General features: G+C 36.8%; 1 protein-coding gene across 3 annotated transcripts in view; it reads right to left on the bottom strand.

Moving 5' to 3' along the window:
* Positions 1 to 15,066, bottom strand: part of ATXN10 (ataxin 10) — a 189,936-nt gene that overhangs the window by 133,102 nt on the left and 41,768 nt on the right. For all 3 annotated transcript variants that reach the window (XR_011433567.1, XR_011433568.1, XM_023631242.2), the window contains exons 4-5: positions 7,487 to 7,583; positions 4,622 to 4,780 (exon numbers count right to left, since the gene is read on the bottom strand). Coding sequence is in view for 1 of the 3 variants with exons in the window: in XM_023631242.2 (XP_023487010.1) it covers positions 4,622 to 4,780; positions 7,487 to 7,583 (256 nt within the window). In the remaining 2 variants the exon portion in view is untranslated. The remainder of the gene's footprint in view (positions 1 to 4,621; positions 4,781 to 7,486; positions 7,584 to 15,066) is intronic.

Genomic DNA, 15,066 nt, shown 5'->3' with positions numbered 1-15,066 from the left:
CCGGGGGGCTTTGAGGAAAAAAGGGAAAAATAAAATCTTTAAAAAAAACAAAACAAAACTAGGTATTATTTCAACAGAACAATAAAGTTTACACTGAAAGAAGTCAAAACTGAGAAAGCTCACACCTTACTTTTGAAATGCAAGTGAGATTACTGGCAGCTTGAGGCTCCACCCAGAGACAATCTTTGCCCTAAACACACTGACCACTATGTGGAAACACACATAAAAAGCAGTTTTAAGGAAAACAGGAGAAGAGGTCTATTAAAAGAAAAACAGCAAAAATTTCTGATGAATTTCATTATAATGAAAAGGTCAAGTCCTTAAGAAGGCATAGCCATTACAAACATATATATGTACCTAACAATAGAGTAGGAGAAAGAAGGAAGTAAAAGCTGACAGAACTGAAGAGAGAAACAGAAAATAATCCACTTTCAATAATGAAGAGAACAACTAGACAGAAGATCATCAAGGAATTAAGAGACTTGAACACCACCAGACACCAAGTGGACCTAGAGGCACCTACAGAACATTCCACCAAAGCCAGAATACACAGTGTTCCCAAGTGTACACGGAACATTCTCCATGATAGACCAGATGTTAGGCCATAAAACAAGCCTCAATATATTTAAAAAGAGTGAAATTATATTATAAAGTGTGTTCTCTGACCACAATGGAATGAAATTAGAAATCAATAACAAAAGGAAATTTAGGAAATACAGAAATATGTGGAAATTAAATAACAAACTCCTAAATAATCAATGGGTCAAAGAAAAAAAGTCATCAGAAAAATTAGAGTATAATTTGATACAAATGAAAATTAAAACACAACATACCAAAATTTATGAGATACAGCTACAGCAGTTCTTACAAGGAAATTTATAGATATAAATGCCTATGTAACAAAGGAGGATTTCATCATATCAATAATCTAACCTCTATCTTAAGAAACTAGAAAAGGAGCAAACTAAACCCAAAGCAAGCAGAAGGAAGGGTTATAGCAGAAACAAATGAAACAGAGAACAGAAAATCAATAAAGAAAAATCAATGAAACCAAAAGTTGCTTCTCTGAAAAGATCAAAAAATCTGACAAATCTTAAGCAACAGTGACCAAAAATTAGAGAGAAAACTAAAATTACTAAAACTGGGAATGAAGAGTGAACATTCCCACCAACCTCACATGAATAAAAAGGATTCTAAGGAAATACTATGAACAACTGTGGGCCAACACATTAGACTGCCAAGGCCAAATGGACAAAGTCCTAGAAAGGGACAAACTACCAAAACTGACCCAAGACGAAGCAAACAATCTGGAGAGATCTATAGCAAGTAGAGATTGAATTAGTAATTAACAGATTTCCCACAATGAAAAGCCCAAGACCAGATGGCTTTACTGGTGAATTCTACCAAAGATTTAAAGAAGAATTAACACCAATTCTTCACAAACTCTTTCTAAAAATAACAAAAACAGAAGAGAACACTTCCTAACTCCTTCTGTGAGGCCACTATTAACCTGATACCAAAACCAGACAAAGACATCACAAGAAAAAAAAAACTACAGACCAATATGCATTATCAATAAAGACACAAAAATACATGACAAAATATGAGCAAACCAAATCCAGCAACATATAAAAAGGATTATATACCATAGGCAAGTGGGATTTATCCCAGGAATGAAAGGTTGGTTTAAAAAAAAAAAACTTAATCACTGCAATACACTATAGTAATCAAATAAAGGACAAAAACCTCAATAGATGCAGAAAAAGCATTTGATAAAAACCTTCAACAAACTAGGAGTAAGTAGAAGGAAAGTTCCTCCTCCTGACTAAGGGCATCTACAAAAACCCCACAGCTATTGGGGCTGGCCCCGTGGCCGAGTGGTTAAGTTCGCGCGCTCCGCTGCAGGCGGCCCAGTGTTTCGTCAGTTCGAATCCTGGGCGCGGACATGGCACTGCTCGTCAGACCACGCTGAGGCAGCGTCCCACATGCCACAACTAGAGGAACCCACAACGAAGAATACACAACTATGTACCGGGGGGCTTTGGGGAGAAAAAGGAAAAAATAAAATCTTAAAAAAAAAAAACCCACAGCTATTATCATACTCAACGGTGAGAGACTGAAAGCTTTCCCCCTAAGATGAAGAATAAGACACATATCTGCTCTCCCCACTTCTACTCAACACTGTACTGGAATTTCTAGTCAGAGCAATTAGCTAAGAAAAAGAAATAAAAGGCAACTCAATTGGAAAGAGAAAAGTAAAACTATATCTAATTGGCAGATGACATGATCCCGTATACAGATAATCCTAAAAATCACAAAAACCCTATTAGAACTAATAAATAAGTTCAGCAAGGTTGCAGGATATAAAATCAATGTACAAAAATCAATTGTATTTCTATATACTAGCAATTAACAATCCATAAATGACATTAAGAAAACAATTCCATTTGTAATAGCATCAAAAAGAATAAATTACTTAGAATAAGTTTAACTAAAGACATGAAAGATTTGTACACTAAAAAACTACACATCATCACTGAAGAAATTAAAGGCCTAAACAAATGGAAAGGTATCTCCTATTCATGGATTGGAAAACTTCATCTAGCAATATTCCCCAAATTGAACTACGGATTCACACGATCCCTATCAAATTCCAGCTACTTGTCTGAAGAAACTGAAACTGGATCTTAATTAGATCCTAAAATCACAACTGATCCTAAAATGGGTATGTTAGCACAAGGGATTCAGAACAGCCCAAAAAATCTTGAAAAAGAGGAACAAAGCTGGAAGACAAAGTTCTCAATTTCAGAACTTATACAAAGCTACAGTAACCCAGACAGTGAGGTACTGGTGTAGCAGAGAAAACAGACCGAACAGAAAACAAACTGGGGCCGGCCCCGTGGTTAAGTTCACGCGCTCTGCTTCGGTGGCCCAGGGTTTCACTGGTTCGGATCCTGGGCACGGACATGGCACTGCTCATCAAGCCACGCTGAGGCGGCATCCCACATGCCACAACTAAAAGGACCACAACTAAAATATATAACTAGGTACTGGGGGGATTTGGGGAGAAAAAGCAGAAAAAAAAAAAAAAGAAGATTGGCAACAGTTGTTAGCTCAGGTTCCAATCTTTAAAAAAGCAAACAAACTGAACAAGCCTCAGGGACCTGTGGGACAATAGTGCAAGACTGCCTTTCCTATCATCAGAGTATAGGGAACTGCTCCACCACAGTGCCCTGGTGACCTCGTCCATATCCATAGCGGCCACACAGGCAAAAGCCTGATACCTGTTACCCTCCCGGAACACGGAAGATGGGAGGCCTGAGCTTCTGAGGCCGTCTCCTCCTTGCCCCATGGGAGGCTGTCATGAGACGGGTCTGATGAGGTATTGTCCGGCAGGGCATGAAGCTTGCTGCCCTGCCCCTTCAGAATATGAAACCACTTCAAGCAGTCAGGAAGCGGCCCCTCAGCAACGAAGTATCTCACAATTCTCATTCCAGTCATCCAACCCCTTTGTGGCATGTGGGACAAGGATCACAAGGATCATGGCTTATTCTTTTCCTGTCCACATAAGCAACAAGCTGTCTAAATCTACAAGTGGACCTTTGTGTCTTTACTGGTCAGTCAGCCTCAGCCTTGGCCTCACAGTGGCCTGACACGGAGGCCCAGGAGGAGAAGACAAAGAATGTGAGGCTGAAAAAGTATTCAAACAAATAATGGCTGAAAACTTCCCAAATTTGACGACATAAACCTATACAGATTCAAGAAGTTGAGGGAATCCAAATAAGATAAATTCAAAGAAATCCATACCAAGACATCATAAACTTCTGAAAAGACAAAGAGAAATCTTAAAAAGCAACTACAGAGAAATGATGTATTATACATGGGGGAAACATTTGAATGACAGTGAATTTTTCTTCTGAACAGATGCCCACAAGACACATTATCAACCTCTAATATTTAATGAACCATCTATTGCAGCCAAAATGGTCTCATCTGTATACAAGCATACCTGATTTTATGCGCTTCGCTTTATTATGTTTCACAGATGCTGTGTTTTCTACAAGACCCTCCCACCAGCAAAAAGATTACAACTTGCTGAAGGCTCAGATGATGGTTAGCATTTTTTAGCAATAAAGCATTTTTTAATTAAAGTACGCACATTATTTTTTAACACATTGTGCTATTATACACTTAATAGACTACAGTATGGTGTAAACATAACTTTTATATGCACTGGAAAACAAAAAATTCATGTGACTTTACTGCAATATTCACTTTACTGCAGTGGTCTGGAACCAAACCCGCAAAATCTCCAAGGTATGTCTGTACTCCAAAAGCGCCTACACACATTCACAGTGTGTTGCTTCATGCACTAGGAATGCCCTCCTTGTCCTCACCACCTTAAAGAATTCTCCTTATCCTTCAAGTTCCAACTCAAACCTCACTCCACCTCTTTCATAAGGCCTCCAGGTTCTGCCAAGAAACTTTTATTTTGCCAACATACGTTAATTTTTAACTTACTGATCAATTATTATAATTCAAACTTTGACTTAAAACCACTATAAGGAAAGAGATCTGTCAGGATGTTCTTAAGCAATCAAATTTCTAAGAAGATACTTACGGCCATTCTGATTCAGGGTGCTTCTGGTGGGCTTCTATGACATCAATTGCAATATTGAGGTTTTCTTCCAATTCTTTCATTCTTTCAGAATTAAGGGATGTGAACAAAATCATCGATGAGTAGGCAACAATTTTTTTGTCTGGATGATTTAAGCAAGACCTTCCAAATAAAGAAATGGGTGTTAGCCCAATTTAGCAACATGATAAAATATAACATATAAATAATAATCCCATTAACAAATTCAGTACATACACATTTTTATGGATTTAATGAAGAATTACAACACTCTGAAACAAGTACATTTACTGTAAAAATAGCAAAATATAGTCACAACACAAAGTACCCAATATTAAAGTTGCAGTTGACTTATGACTCAGAAGCAAAAAGCAAATAACAGCTGATTAAAGAAAAAGATAAAATGATTACATTTATAAAGCATTAAAATGTTCATTCTTGTTAGAAAGAAAAATTAAAAGGCAAAAACTGATACCTCAATGACTAAAGAAATTTTTTTTTTTTTTTTTTGAGGAAGATTAGCCCTGAGCTAACTGCTGCCAATCCTCCTCTTTTTTTTTTTTTGCTGAGGAAGGCTGACCCTGAGCTAACATCCATGCCCATCTTCCTCTACTTTCATATGTGGGACACCTACCACAGCATGGCTTGCCAAGCAGTGCCATGTCCACACCTGGGAACTGAACCGGCGAACCCTGGGCCGCCAAAGCGGAACATGGGCACTTAACTGCTAGCGCCACCGGGCGGGCCCAAGAAATTCTTTAATAGTTACAAGGGATAGAATGTTTAAGGCAAAGATGGTATATCAGCAAGAAACAGAATCTGAAGTCAAGAGCCTCAATATAAGTCCTGGTTCATGTATCTATCAGCTATGCGATCTTAGGAATGTCACTAATTTATTGACTGTCAATTATATTATGGGTTGTGCACTAAGGCAGGGTTTTTTTTTCATTCAGACTTCATAATACTCTTCTGGAGGAGGTATTATCCTTATATTACACATAAATAACGTGTTGACTTTACTTGCTCAAGGGCACAAAGCTAGTACTTGCCAAAGCTGGAATTCAAATTTGCTTATATTTGTCTCACAAACACATACAGAAGGAAGTCACATAAGCTCTTTCACTTTGTTTTCTGATATAAAAATGGAACACAGTAACAAGACCTCAGCCTCTCTCACAGGGCTTCTGTGAGGATAACATGTAAACTGCTAGGACTTCTCTGACCGCCTACACCCGTTCAAGAGCCTCTCCTCTGTGTCCTGTAACACCTGGATTTACCCGAGTTATGTTAGTTCTTACACCGCAGTGTGCTTGTCTATTCCCTTCTGTCACCGACCACAGCATGGGCATTTTGGGAGTAATGAATATATCTAAATTACTCGTATCCCATTTATCCAGCTCACAACCTGGCAAATAGTAGGTGTTCAAAATGTTTTAAAGAAATGAATTCTCAAAACTGAGTAACTTCTACTTCTGTAGATTGAACTCCACAGTTTTTCCCTTCCACCTAAGCTCAATTATTATTATATTATATAGATTTTATGCTTTCACCTCTGATTATTTGCAGGAATTTAAGAGCCAGTTATAGACTCAGGGAACTAGAGAGAATATTAGAATTTATCTGATCCTACCACTATACATTATAGATGAGCCCAGAAAATCTATACAACCAGGATGGCCACACAGAATTTAGGCAGCTGGTATTTTGAAAGCCTACACTAGGGGCTAGCCCGGTGGCACAGTGGTTAGGTTCTCACGCTCTGCTTTGGCAGCCCAGGGTTCACAGGTTCAGATCCCAGGCATGCACTTAGACCACATGCTGTAGTGGTGTCCCACATAAAAAAATGGAGGCAGATTCGCACAGATGTTAACTCAGGGCCAATCTTCCTCACCAAAAAATTTCAAAAATTTAAAAATAAAAAAAACAAAAAGCCTACACTCATAGGCTTTGGAATTCAGAAAGCAGCACAGGGTTTATATTCCAGCTATGCCATTTACTCAACAAGCGACAGTTCCCTCATCTGTCCAAATGGGGACAGAACCACTTGCCCCACAGGGCTATTGTACAGGACAGGAATAACTTACAGAAAATACCCAGCTCAGGGAATTCAAACAATAGCTGCTGCTCTGCTGCTTATATTGCTGCCACCACCAAAAACACCCCATTCGCTGGCAACAGATTAGAAGCCAGGCCTCTTGCTCCCAGGCAGTGCCTTTCCTATGACCCATCCTGCCTCCATTACCTGCTCACCTTTTATCTCAACGCTCAATTCCTTAGGATCTAACAGAGCTGGTCAGAACAAAGTGTAAATCACCAGGAAAAGTACCATGAACCAATTTAGATAAACGGATTGGCTATCTATATGTACAGTTCTCCATATCTACCAAAACATGTAACATTGTGCTGAGCATGTACAAGGTGCTCAATAAATGAATGAACGATTACTTCATTGACCATACTTCAATGTTTTATGCTTTTTTCTTATAAATTACAGTGTCTTTATGTCTTTATTTAAATATTTCTTACTTTAACCAAAACTTTCATTTTCTTAAAGTAAAACATATAATAAAATGCTTAAATCTTAAGTGCACAGCCCAATAAATTATCAGATATGTATATACTTATGTAACTATCCCCCCGATCAAGATATAGAACACTTCTAGGAATCCCAGGAGACTGCCTGGTGCCCTCTCCCAGTCGGCACTGAACTCGCCACCACTCACCAACACAACCGTTATCCCGAATTCTATTACTAAAGGTTAGTTTTTCCTGTTTGAGAACTTTACGTAAATGGAATGATATAACCACAACCTTTTCAGAAGTTAGAAAATCTTGTATCAATACACTTACAGAAAGAGTTCTGGGAAAGCATGTACCCAAACAATAGACTGGGAATCTTCGTTCCGTGAGGCAACGTTGCCTAAAAACTGGAGACCACAACGAAAAGCTGAGGATTCATAAAAGGAAAAAAGATATACTGAATAAATACATCTTAATAAGAAATATTCCACATGTTATTAAACAGGAAGTTTCTATTATCTTCTTCTAACTATAAAATCTCTTGCCACAATGAAACTTTGGGCATGACATTTTAAATGCCTTACCAAAGCAATGTACTCTATAAAAAACTAACTTCTTAAAAGGATTGTAAATGTAAACACAAATATACCTGTAATCACATGAAATATCACTGGAATACATGCTCCAATTAAAAGACAGTTAGACTGGATTTTTAAAAATCCAACTACATGCTATTAAAAACAGACATCTAAAACATAAGGCTATAGAAGTACTGGAAGTTAAAAAATGGTAAAAAGATAGACTAGGCAAATACCAGCCTAAAAAGGAAGTCACATACCACTTAAAATCAGACACGATAAACCTCAACGCAAAAAGCATTATTGGACATTTTTTTAAAAAGTCATTTCGGAATGACTTAATTCACCAAAAAGATAGAACAATTTTAAATTGGAATCACCTAATAATATAATGTCCTCAAAAATACATACAAAAGAAAAACTGACAAAAGTACAGAGGAAAGAAAAATGCAAAATTAAATTCAGCAATAGTAATATATCTTTCTCAGTATATTATTCTCAGTAACTTATAGAACAACCAGACAAAAATATCAGTATATTTAAAAGATTTGAATAAGATTTAATAAAACCTAGCTAACATATTTCAAATATTTCACCAAATAAAACTGCAGAATATTGAACAAAATTCAGAACACTGACAACACCAAATGCCAGCAAGGATGTGGAGTAACTGGTGGGAATGCAGAACGGTACAGCCACTTTGGAAGACAGTTTGGTGGTTTCTTACAAAACTAAACATACTCTTAGCACATAATCCAACAATCACATTCCTTGTTATTTACCCAAAGTAATTAAAAACCTACGTCCACACAAAACCCTGCACATGATGTTTATGCTTTATGCACAAGTGCCAAAACCTGGAAGCAACCAAGAAGTCCTTCAGTAGGTGAGCAGATAAACTGTGGTCCATCCAGACAATGGAATTTTATTCAGCACTTAAAAGAAATGAGCTATCAAGCCATGAAAAGACATGGAGGAAACTTAAACACATATTACTAAGTGAAAGAAGCTCATCTGAAAAGGCTCCATACTGTATGATTCCAGCTATATAACATTCTAGAAAAGGCAAAACTATGGAGACAGTAAAGAGATCAGTGGTTGCCAGGGTCAGAGGAGGGGGCTGAGCAGGAGGGGCACGGAGGACTTCTAGGACGGGGAAACTATTCCGCGTGACACTGCAATGGCGGATACGCGCCATTATACATTTGTCCAAACCCACAGGATGTACAACACCAAGAGTGAACTCTAATGTAAACTGGACTTTGGGTGAGAATGATACAACCAATGTACTATTTTGGTGCCAGATGTTGAAAGTGGGGGAAGCTGTGTGGGTGTAGGGGCATGAGATATATGAGAAATCTCTGTATCTTCTTCTCAATATTGCTGTGAATCTAAAACTGTTCTAAAAAATTAAGTCTATCAAAAAGAGAATAACAATAAAATAAAACTGTTTAGTAGTGACCAAAAAAGAAAAAGACGTAAGTTCCATTCCCAACTTAGTAGGAACCTGAGCAAGTTATTTAACCTTTGAGATCCAATTTCCTCACCACAAAATGTGGATAATAATATCTGCTCTGTAGAGTATTGTAAGGATGAAATGTGAGCTCACCAACAGTGCTGAGCACATAGTAGGGGATGCAATCAATGCTCCCCTGCCCCGCTCTCTACTAGCATACAATACAAACCTGACAAATGCTAGTTTAAAAAGTCAGATTTCCAAATGTTAAATGAAAACAAGTGTTTGCTCTTGTGGTCAGAGACTCTAAAAGGAAACCTCAGTGCTTACTGTATGAATCCTGACTAAGAATCTTATTCTTGAAACAGGTACTTTTATCCTCATTACAGAGCACAGGAAACCAAGACCCACAGAGGTTGTAAGTAACTCCACCAAAGTTAGGCAATTCTAAAGCATCACAATTCTGGAATCATCCCTCTGACTATATCAACCCAATATGGTAAGAGCATTACCTCATGTTTATCAGAATATCTACCTGGTAGTTACATATGAAGTTGACTGATAAAAGGAAAATTTTTTTAACTGAAAAATATGCAGTCTTCTCAAGGACATACAGCACACTGTAAAATAATATTTCACCACATAATGGAACAAAAGACAATACTCAACAAATTTTAAAGGACTTATATACAGATAATGTTCACTTACCACACTGCAATTATGCTTATATGCAATTATGAGAATAAGTGCAAATATGCAATTATTTGGGGGAGTAAATCCAAAAATAATTAGAAAATCCCCATATGTTGAAAACTAAAAGATACACTTCTAAAGAACCCATGAAGACAAAAAAGAAATAATAATGGAAATCAAACATTTCAAGACAAATGATAACAAAAACACTACAAACCAAAACTTTTGAGATGCAGCTAAAACAGTAGAGTGAAATTTATAGCTTTATAAAATGTATATGTTGGGAGAGAAGAGTGATGAAAATAAATGAGCTGGGCATTCTTTTCAAGAAATTACAAAAAGAATAGCAAGATAACCCAAAAAAATGAAGGAGAAAAGAAAAATTAAGAACAAGAAATTATTAAAATTGAAAACAATCATAAAATAGCAAATATCAACAAACCCAAAATTTGATTCTTCAGAAAGTTCAATATTGACCAACCTTTGGAAAGACTGATCCAAAAAGAGAAAAGGCACAAATAACAGACACTAAATTTTCAGAAATGAAAAAAAAAGGATACTCCACAGATCTCGCAGACATCAGAAAAGAAAATCAGAAAACATTACAAACAACATTATGCCAAACTGTTTGAAAGTTTAAATGAAATGAACAAAACCCTAGAATACAAGTAATGAAAACTGAGTTGGAAAAATACTCAAGGAACATGTGAAGAGTCCTATAACTATTAAGGGAACTGAATCAGGAGTCAAACATCTTCCCACAAAGAAAATCCTAGACCCAGAAGGATTCACTGGCCAGTTCACATTCAAGGGAGAAATAATTCCAATTTACACAAATCTTCCAGAGAAGAGAAAAAAAGAGAGTAGACTCTCAAACCAATTTTATGAGGCTAACATAACTACAATACCCAAGTCAGAACAAGAATAGTTTGAGAAAGGAAAATAATAACGCTCATGTAAAAAATACTAAAAACATATTAACAAAATGAGTCTAGTGATATATAACACGACAAAGTTGAATTTATACCTGCGTTGAGAGCTGCTTTAACATTAGAAAATCAAAATTTATAAGTGACCACATTAACCTAATAAAGGAAAAACTCATCTGATCATCTCAAATACTGCAAAAAATGCAGCTGACAAAATTCAACACCCATTCAGAATTTTAAAAAAACAAACCAAAAAATACCTCCTAGCCATCAATAGAAGAGGACTTCTTTAACCTAAAAATGGGCATCAACAAAAAATCTATAGCACACACGATAATTAGTGGCTAAGTGTAGAGAAAGAGAGTATGCCTTTTGAAAGGGAATGAGTCAGAGGTACCTGCTATCACCATTTCTAATCAACATTGTATTGAAAATCTGGCCAGCAAGAAAAAGAAGTAAAAGGCCTAAGGATTGGAAAAGAAGAAACCAAACCGTCTTTTTCCCCCACAGATGAAATGTCATTTCTAATAGAAATAGAAAATATTTTTTAAGTGTATAAACTGTTTAAATTAGTAAGAGAGTTCACAGAAGTTGCTGGATTGAAAGTCAATATAAAAAATCAGTATTACTTCTATATAAGGAACAAGCAAAAATATCAAGAAAAGAGACCATTTATAAAGCATCAAAAATGTAACTAAAAATGATGTACAATATCACGAAGGAAAAAATTCTAAAACTTGACTGAGCGACATTCAAGTAGAACAAGCGAAGAATTGCACCTTATTCAGATCAGACGACTCAGTTCTTATCTAGAGATTAAATGCAATGTGAATCTGAAGCCCAACTGAGTGTGCGCGTGTGTGTAATTTTATACATCAGATGTGTATATGCTTGCGTGTGTCTGTGTAATTTGACAAAATGATTCTAAAATGTACATCAAAATATAAAGGGCCAAGAATAGCTGAGATGCTGTTGAAAGTAACTAGGTAAGAGGACTCGTCTTCACAAGACAGTAATCAATTGTAGCTAACAGTGTGGTACTGGGGCAACAGACAGACCGAAAGAAAAGAACAGAACAAGAAATAAACTCCGATCCATACTGACATGTGATTAATAACAGAGACATGACAGCAAATCACTGAGTAAAAGATGGTCTTTTCAAAAAATATCACTGGGGGACAGCCCCAGCGGCCCAGTGGTTACATTTGCTGCGCTCTGCTTCAGCAGCCCAGGTTTGGTCCCCAGGTGGACCTATACCACTCGCCTGTCAGTGGCCATGCTGTGGCGGCAGCTCACATACAAAAAGAGGAAGATGGCAACAGATGTTAGCTCAGGGCAAACCTTCCGCACCAAAAAAATTAAATTAAAAAAATAACACTGGAACAACTGGGTATCAGCATGGAAAAATGGAAATTCAACTCCTTCCTCATACAACACAGAAAATTCAATTCCAAGTACTACATCTAAATGTAAAAAAGTAAAAATAGAAAACAACACTGCAGAATAACAAAGGTTATTTTAAATAAGACATAAAATAATACCCATAAAGAAAAATATTAATAGACTAGATTAAAATTAAGAACATTTTTTTCTCAAGACACCATAAAAAGAGTAAAAAAAAACCCTAAAACTATCCAAAGAATAGGAAAAGATATGGAACACATAACTGCCATAGGATTTATACACAGAATACATTAAAGGAGCTCTTATAAATCATTTAAAAAAACAATCCAATAGATACAAGGGCAGCAAAAAAAAAAAAATCTTTAAAAAGCACAGATATCCAAAAGGCAAAAAAATAATAATTATATATATATGGAAAAGTGCTCATCCTGATGGGAAAACCACAAGATTCTACTAAACACCCACCAGATTGGTAAAAATTAGTGAGAAAATAACACTGTGATTGTGAGGATGTAACACAACAGGAACTAAAGGTTCTCCAAAGTCCTTTATATCCAAGAGATTCACATCCATGAGCTCCATTACACAGACTGCGCTTAAAACACAGACTGCGCTTAAAACATTTTTGAGTGGTATCAGTCATCAATCACTGCCTCTCAGCCCCAAATAAATCCTTCATTGCCCACTCTATAAAAACAGAGGTGAGGCCCTCAAATATGTCTCCTTTGCCAACTGGCATACTCAGCCTTGTCAGAGGAGGCACTGGAAGGGCACTGCGAGAACAGAGGGAGAGAAGGTTTTTCTCTTCGCGGTTCTGGGGTTCTCCTCTGGCCAGGCTTCCACAGCACGCTGTCTCTCTGGCATCCATCTCCCGCTGTGAACATCTTCTTCAGTGATTAGCTCCTGCAGAGCATGACCAACCAGCACTGTCCAGCAAGCAGAAACTTCCTCAGGATGCTTCAAAGCAAGTTCCGGGTCATGGTACCTTCCTGTGGATGGTTCCACCAACACCACTCCTCAGTGACTTCACTACCACCCAGTGAGCCACAACCATGCCCTTTCCAACAACACCTGGATCTCAGATTTAGAGGAAGGGGAGCCGAGATGAGATGGACACTCATCTCAGCCCTAGGGGTACTGGGCTACTCATTATATCTGCAATTCCTGTATTCTTTGGCATTCTCTTTATTACTTAGTAGTCAATCTTGTTATTTCAAGCCTTTGTTACAGTGAACAATTCTTTATATGACAGTTTGCCTGTTCAAATTCCAGTGCAGTTTCCATTCCCTGGTTGTACTCTAGCTGGCAGAGTGGATGGAGAAAAGGAAGGAAAGAGGAACAGAGGGAGGGAGAGAAGGAGGAAGGGAACAAGGGCCCCACTGACCAAGCCTCAACCCTCCAGGGCCATGCCCCAGCTATGCCAGGCATCCATGCTGAGGAGGGTCCTACATTATAATCTAAAATAAAGAAGCAGGATACAAAATTTCAAGTATCCATTCACATCCATACAAATACTGAAAAATGACCAAAAAAACAGTTGTGCTTAATATAGTCTGCATATACAGTAATAATTATTTTTTCCCACTTTTCTGAGTTTTTAAAAGTTATAATGAAATTATGCAAAAGGTTTATAATTTAAAAATCTTCATTTTTAATCTTAGGTTATAGTTTAAAATGACAATTTTATTTCTACTGAATATGTTAGAATACTCAAAACCTTGTAAAATTTAATATAACACACACAAAAAGACCATAATAAAGTTGGTCTGAAAGCCAACTGACCCAACAACTGACCCAACAACTGACCAGGCAACTAAAAATTAGCACTCTGAATCAGAACACAATTCTGGGAAGGAAAAGGTTTAAAGATGTGCTAGAAACAAGAGAAGAAAACTCCGGACAAGCACAAATGATGGTTTACTTTTACCAAACAGCTTATCAACTGATCTTTATGTAAATATTGCAAATGTTACAAAGCCCGTCAAAAATCCCAACATTATTTTTACAGATTAGAAAAGAATAAAAGCCAAAAACAACACCAATAACTCAATTAAAATAACTCATGCTTGTGTTTACATAAAATTTGATGAGCATAATATACTCTCACACCACTGCAATTATTCTCTGAAAATAATACTCTAAATATTATTTTGACAATGTAATTACAGTTCTTACTTCAAGAGTGGTAACCAAAAACTGGCACAGAAACCCTGCTAAAACCCTACCAAGAATAAGGTTCTCACAGAGAAATAGTCAAAAGATAGCACAGGCACTTTATTGGGAACCAGAATACTTTGTAAAAGATTTGTATTAGGTTTGAACTAATATACCATAAAAGTTTTTTAAGTTTCATTGTTGAATCCAAAGTGCATTACTAAGTTCCAAATAAAATACAGTAATATCATTAGCTGTCTTTTTCAATAAGGTAGTGAGAAATATCACTTAACTTGTATTTCCATTCTTGCCTCAGTAATATCCTTCCAACTCTGCCCATAAACACAAGTCAACTACTTAAAACTGATAAACTGAAAAAAACTGGCACTTATATAAATGAAGAGATGTTCCATAGCCACGAACTGAAGACTCAAGATCATTAAGATGGCAATTCTCCTCAAATGGATCTATAGGTTCAACATAATTCCTAATCATGTATCCACAATATATATAAATAACTCTTACAACTCAACAACAAAAAGACAGACCAATGAAAAACTGGGCAAAGGACTTGAATAGACCTTTCCCCAAAGAAGATTTACAGATGGCCAATAAGCACATGAGAAGATGTTCAACATCATTAGTCATTAAGGAAACACAAATCAAAACCACAATGAGGGGGCCAGCCCCATGGTG

Source organism: Equus caballus, chromosome 28 (assembly GCF_041296265.1).
Source record: "Equus caballus isolate H_3958 breed thoroughbred chromosome 28, TB-T2T, whole genome shotgun sequence".
NCBI classification, from domain to species: domain Eukaryota; kingdom Metazoa; phylum Chordata; class Mammalia; order Perissodactyla; family Equidae; genus Equus; species Equus caballus.
The sequence above is the reverse complement of the archived record's forward strand: the minus strand, read 5'-3'. Positions and strand labels throughout refer to the sequence as shown.